The 6,134-nt window shown below is 63.9% G+C and overlaps 1 protein-coding gene across 4 annotated transcripts; it reads right to left on the reverse strand.

Moving 5' to 3' along the window:
• Nucleotides 1-830: 830 nt before the first annotated feature.
• Nucleotides 831-5,930, reverse strand: PCYT2 (phosphate cytidylyltransferase 2, ethanolamine). 4 transcript variants are annotated; one of them, XM_044912358.1, is made up of 13 exons: nt 5,847-5,930; nt 5,148-5,309; nt 4,833-4,899; nt 3,988-4,072; nt 3,751-3,795; nt 3,525-3,563; nt 2,965-3,121; nt 2,712-2,794; nt 2,387-2,464; nt 2,099-2,164; nt 1,950-2,015; nt 1,574-1,662; nt 831-1,480 (listed from the first exon to the last, which is right to left on the reverse strand). In XM_044912358.1, the coding sequence occupies exons 1-13, from the start codon at nt 5,926-5,928 to the stop codon at nt 1,369-1,371; spliced, it is 1,131 nt and encodes a 376-aa protein (XP_044768293.1). In that variant the 5' UTR covers nt 5,929-5,930; the 3' UTR covers nt 831-1,368. The 4 variants fall into 4 exon arrangements, with proteins under 4 accessions (XP_044768293.1, XP_021536441.1, XP_021536442.1 ...); XM_021680766.2 differs by lacking the exon at nt 3,525-3,563 and having other exon boundaries at nt 2,965-3,103; XM_021680767.1 differs by lacking the exons at nt 3,525-3,563; nt 5,148-5,309 and having other exon boundaries at nt 2,965-3,103.
• Nucleotides 5,931-6,134: the final 204 nt, after the last annotated feature.

The raw sequence follows: 6,134 nt of genomic DNA on the forward strand, positions 1-6,134 counted from the left end.
GCAGGACTGGCTGGTCCCTCCTCGCCCCCCTGCTCAGGGGTCCAGGAGTCTGAAGTGTGGGGAAGCCCAACACCACCACGCCCCTGAAGCTGGGGGCCCAGATGGGGTGGGGGTCTAGGCAGGGCCCCGTGCCTCTCACAACTTATACCCCAACTTGGACAGGGAGGCAAGGAAAGCTGGTGCCGGCTGCTCAGCCGGGAGGGTGACATGAGCTTTCACGGTCACTTCCCTTCCGTTTCCCGCACGGGGTTCTAAGTTAGGCCTCGTGAGTGGTTACGTCGGAAGGAAGAAAAGGACAGGCCGACCGATGAGAGGAAAAGGATGCCAGCTCTCCCCTTCTATGGGGCCAGGCTACAGGTGCCGGGCCTCACCTGGATCAGTAGCTGAAGGACGGATGCCCTTCTGGGGTAAGGGGCCGAAAAGACACCATCACAGTCCTCGCCTTTGAACAAAACCAACCAAACTATTGCCCTCACCCCATCCAAAACAAAGAGGTGACCAGGGTCAGCAGCCTGCAGCTGCTGGGCTGCTCCCAGCGGGCCCTGACTTGGAGACGCTGAGATTCTTTGGACCCAGTCAGGGAGCCTGAGCCAACTCCTTCCTGGATGCATGGCCCCGCGCAGAACCACGGGAGCCAGCCTCCCACTGGCCTGTGACAGACTCCGGGGCCAAGCACCCACTGGGCTCTTGCCCCTGGGAGGCAGCCTGAGGAGTCTGGGGTTCCTAAACTGGGGGATGCCTTGCTGCCAGGCTGCCTGCTTCCCCCCGGGCCCCCACCGTGTGGATGGTGCTGGGGAGCAGGGCCAAGAGCCGGACACAGAATACCTCCGACCGGGTTTATTTGGTTGTACACCAGCCAGTCAGATACAAAATCGAGAACAGTCTGTGGGGAGAGCAGCAAGGCTGGCCCGGGAAGTGGGGGGCACGGTGCCCAAGAGCCAGGCCCAGGGCACCAGGGAGCCCACACGGGAGGCGGCATGGTCTGTGCCCTGAGGAGGAAAGGGGGTGCCCCCTTCAGGTCACTGCTCCCCTGAAGCTGGCTTCCAACAAGGCCGGGAAGGCAGAAAGTGCCAGGCGGTAGGGGTGTCCTGGGTCTGCAGGGGCTTGGCGGGGGCGGGGGAGAGCAGAAGCTGGGCCTTCACCAGCACACAGGGTGGCGCCCCTCTGGCTGAAGGTGCCCGCTGCTCATCCCGCCCACTGGGCTGCTCCCCCGTGCTGGTGCGGAGGGGGCAGCATCCTCCGAGAGCAGGCCAGGTAGAGAGGAAGCACTGCAGCTTTGTTAAAAACCGTGGGAACCAATCTCTCAAGGTGTGGGAAGCAGGGCAGGGAGGGGGCTGGCCCGTGGGCACGCTCGTGACCTCCCTCTGCTCAGAAGTCACAGTCGCTCTCCCTCTCACGCTGTACCTCCTGCCGCCTCCTGGCCTCCAGGAAAGCCAGCTCCTTGGCCTCTTTCTTCTGGTTCCGGGCCTCGTACTCTAGCCTGGGGGCCGGGCTGTGGTGAGCTGTGTGCCCAGGCCTGGGTCCTCAGTGGCTGTCTGCGCCCCACCGGGCCCAGCCAGGACCTCTCCCTCACCTGTTCTTGATGATGCGCTGGACGATGAGGTCCGTGGTAAGGTCACTCCCGCTGTCGATCTGACAGAAGATGCCCCTTCTCTTAGGCTCCTGGAGGCCAGAGGGTAGGGAGAGGCGATGAGGGCCCTCCTCTGGACGCCGAGGAGACTGCCCAGCTGCCTGGGCCTGGAGGGTCCTCACCCGAGGAGGACCAGGACACCGGTATGGTTACTCCCGCTGCTTAGCAACCCACCTCCTCATCCCGGGAGGCCACTTGGCAGTTACCCCCCAGCCAAGCTCCCAGACAGGCACTGTGAGCCCGGGGGGTGGAGGGGGCAGGAGGCTGGGGACATCACACACAACCACCTCGTGTCCAGCAAGGGCCCAGCACGACCCACCTGGTAAGGATCTGAGCCGTCCTTGTCAGGCACGATTTCCGTCTTCCCGTGACATACCAGGTCCACCTGGGGAGGGAACGGGGGTCAGGGAGCCCGGCGCCCTGCACTCAGAGGGCCCTCCCTGGGACCTGGCCCACTAGGGGCCTCACCTTGAAGTGGTCCAGGAGCTCTGCTGTGACCGCATAGGGGGCCCCGATCACCACTTCTGACACATACTATGGGAACAGGGAACACAGGTGGTTAGCTAGGACCCAGCTAGGTCGGAGGGTGGTGGGAGAGGGCGCTCGATGGTAAGGAAGCAGGGACTGGGGGGGAGGGGGGCAGCATGGTGGGGCTGGCTGGCCGGAAGCTCGAGGCTCCTGGATGCCCTCACTGCTCCCTCGTCCCCACCAGCTTGGGCAGGAGACCCCACCCAGCACAGCCGCCTCGGCACATACCCGGCAAGCCAGCACGCTCAGGGTCCGCTCGTGCAGGTTCATGATGGGGTAGTTCTTCCCCTTGTAGTGGTTGACCTCCTAGAGCCAGAGTGAACTCAGGTGAGCAGGCAGCCTCGGGCAGGTGGGGGCTGGAATCTCCCCCACAGCCCCTCATGGGTGCCCGCTAGTGTGGGGAAGCCCCAGTCCCCAGGAAGAGGCCCCGGTGTGTCTCCTCTGTCTCTATCAGCACCCCAAGCCTCACCCCTGTGGGCCACCTGCACCCAACCTCAACCCCAGGAGCCCCTCAAGGGCCCCCACACCCTATCAGCCGGCCAGGGAGCGAGACCTGGTCAAAGTGCAAGCCGGCGATGACGTATGGCCTCTCTGCCAGGCCGTGCACCTTCTCCAGGAAGTCCACGTGGCCGATGTCTGTGCCCAGGTTAAGAAGCAAGTAACAGGGAAAGGAGCAGCTGCCCGCAGGACCAGGGGCTCCAGCAGGTTCCCTCGAGCTCCGCCTCAGTCTGGGGGCCGTCCCACGACGCAGAGGTGCACACAGGGCCAGGGCGGGGGCCACCCTCCCACTTGGTCCCAGAGGATACGGAACAGGTCGAAGGCGCCGGCCACGTAGATGACCGTCTCCCCTGGCTGAGGTTCCTTCCCAGAAGCAAACTGGATGATCTTCTGAGACGTCTGCAGAAACTGCGATACCCCTGTCCAGGGGTTCCGCCCCCCAGGGCACTGGAAGCCGAGAGCGCTCTGGTCAGTGACTGATGCCTTGCAGGCACGTCCTTGACCTGCTCCCCCCCCACAGCCCCTCTCCTGCGGCCAGGGCTGCCTGCACCCGCCTGGCTGGCTGGGAGCAGGAATGGGGGCCACGGCCCAGAACGCCAGACCCCCAGCTGCAGCCTGCCAGCGCCCCCGGTCACGTGTGTGCTCTCAGCAGGCACACGCCTCCGGCAGGACACCGTGCGCTAGCCAGCAGGGCCCCGTCCACACCAGGGCCAGGCTGGAGAAGACCCCGGTGACCAGTGGGACGCGTGGCTCCGCTCTGCGGCCACAGTGGGCACTGTGCAGCCAACAGCACTGGGGCCGGACAACGGGCCCAGCAGTGGACACTGCCCTTGTGGGGACCCAGCGCCCTGAGCCACCCTCTGGTCACCTGGGACAGTGTCTCCCTGGCGGGTGTCAGGTGAGGGGGCTACAAAGGGAGAGAGGGCCAGGCCGCCTGATTAGAGACCACCGGCTCAAAGGCGGTCCTTGCTCCTCCTCCGGGGCCAGTACCCAGGCGGTGCCTGGAAGGCAGGGAGCTCGGTGGGCGTCCCAGCCAGCCCCAGGGGCAGCCTGGGGGCATCAGACACTGGCCTGGCTAGTATGGCAGCACTCACCTTACCAAAGCTGTCTGCATATTCCCGGTACTCAGAGGATATCTCCTGAACAGAAGGATGGGGGACGTTGAGGAGCCTCGCCCCCCAGACATGGTCAACCCCAGGGCCTCAAAACTTGCCGTCCTGGAGCCCACAGAGAGACAAGGACGGGGCAGATCGGGTGCTCCCCCGCTCCCAGCAGTGTCCTCAGCCCTGGGACCTCGGGGATCCCGCCCCCGTCCCCCCCCCCAGACTCACGTGACCGCTGTGATGGGCCTTGGTCACCAGCAACATGCGGCCCACGAGGTCCGTGGTGGACACGCCCTGGGTGCGCTGGCACTCTCTGGGGACAGAGGTGGGGTCAGGGCTCGCATCCTGGACATGCTCCAAAGTCCCCACCTCCAGCTCACCCCACCTGAGGGCGGCCCTGCTGCGGCCCAGCCCCCTGCCGTGCTGTGTGCGGACCAGGCAGCTCCGGGCGGCTCTCAGGCCGCGACAGAAAACCAGGACCAGGAGCGCAGGGAAGGCCACTACGCTTTCATCCACTGAAGGAAATGACAGAGCAGAAGTGTTGCTGAGCCCCAAGTGTGCAGGGCTGGGTGGGCAGGTCCCTGCCGCACCCATGTCCGGCAAGGCCAGGGGAACCAGGCTGTGCTGCTGGGGCAGAAGCCGCCGGCCACCAGGGCTTTCTGAGTTAGGATAACGAAAATAAACCTGCGGGCGCCTGGGGGGCTCAGATGGTTAAGCGTCTGCCTTCGGCTCGGGTCATGATCCCAGGGTCCTGGGATCGAGTCCCGCATCGGGCTCCCTGCTCCTTGGGAGCCTGCTTCTCCCTCTGCCTCTCTCTCACGAATAAATAAAAATTAAAAAAAAAAAAAAGAAAATAAACCCCCTCCCCGGCCACAGCCCCCGTTCTTACTGCTGGCCAGCCACCCTGTGACTACACGGGACCATACGGGACGGTGCGGGTCTACGACACTCGAAGCCCCACTGGGCAGCATGCCACCCTGTTCCGGTCCTGGCCATTTTCCTCGCAGGCAGAAAGAGCCTGGGGGGAGCTTCGAGCCCCGTTCCTGATAAGGTGGGACCCTCACGGGACTCACCTGTACCTCCCAGCCTGCTTCACTTCCTCGTAGGTGTCACGGCCATCTACGGTCAGTGTGATGTCATCTAAGGAGCAACACACGTGTGAGCGTAAGGATTCTCAACCCAGACCACGTGGGCCTACAGGACCCTCAACCCTCATCCCAGGCTGGCCCCGGTGTGCACACACTCTTTCTGGGAAAGGACCCGAGGCCTTCTCAGATCCTCGAAAGGCTCGGTGCTGCTCCCCAAATGTGAGGAGGCCCCAGCACCCCGGCTGCCCTCCGGCCCGCCCAGAGGCCCCGGCACTCTGGGCCCCAGCCCCACCCACTCACTGCCATGGACACAGAAGTCGCAGCTGTACTTGTCCAGTGTCTCCAGCGTGGTAACATAGGGAGCCGCCGGCACCACCTCGTCTACCCACTTGATGGCCTGCACCATCTTGTACCTCTCCTCCTGAGTGAACACCGGGGGCCCCTTGTGCTTGGAGATCTCCTCTAGAGCCAGAGATAGAGCAAGAACAAGACGGGTGACCTCTGCAGGGCTGGACCACAGGCTCGCTGGCCTCGGGAGCCCCCTCCCAGCACCAAGCAGAGTCTGTAACCACATGTGAGCTCATGGCAGGCAGCTGTCTCTTTCCCTGGGCCCTCAGCTTGTCACAAGGGCTGGACACCACCCTCTCTCTATGGGCCAGTAAAAGTGCTCAGGATGTGTTTGCTGGATAACTGCGTAGTTCCCTCACCCAACCACAGTTCCAGGTAAAGTCCTCAGACAACCAGGCGCTCCGTCCTCCAGGGCCCCGGGAACCAGGTTGTGCGGGGAGGGGAAGTGGGCAGCAGGGCCAGAAATGTGATCCCTTGGCCGCACTGCTCAACCAACCAGCTGAGCTGCAAGGTGGAAAGCCCTGAGTGGGCTCAACCTGGGGCTGCAGGTGGCATGAAGCTGCTGAGCTGTGCTCTTCGCAAGGATGGCCTTGGGCCTGGCCTAACCCCTTGCGGGGCCCTGTAAGGTCAAAAGCAGCAGCCCCAGCTTACCATCGGTGTGCACACCCACGATGAGGTAGTCGCCCATGGCCCGTGCCTGGCGCAGCTGGTTAGAGTGGCCATAATGCACCATGTCATAGCTGTGGAAAGGACAAAATGGTGAGTCCCTGTGCAGAGGGTGGGACTGAGCAGCTGGGAGTGGGTGTGTGTGGGGGGGTGCGGCCTTGCTCCTCTGAGAAGCTGCCACTGGGAATTGCTCCGGGGTCTGGCTGAGCCTGGGCTTTCAGAGGGGAGGTGGGCACTCAGCTCCCCACACCACTGGTCCCTGGCCAGATTTAA

This window comes from Neomonachus schauinslandi, unplaced genomic scaffold, assembly GCF_002201575.2.
Source record: "Neomonachus schauinslandi unplaced genomic scaffold, ASM220157v2 HiC_scaffold_1436, whole genome shotgun sequence".
In the NCBI taxonomy this organism is placed as follows: Eukaryota; Metazoa; Chordata; class Mammalia; order Carnivora; family Phocidae; genus Neomonachus; species Neomonachus schauinslandi.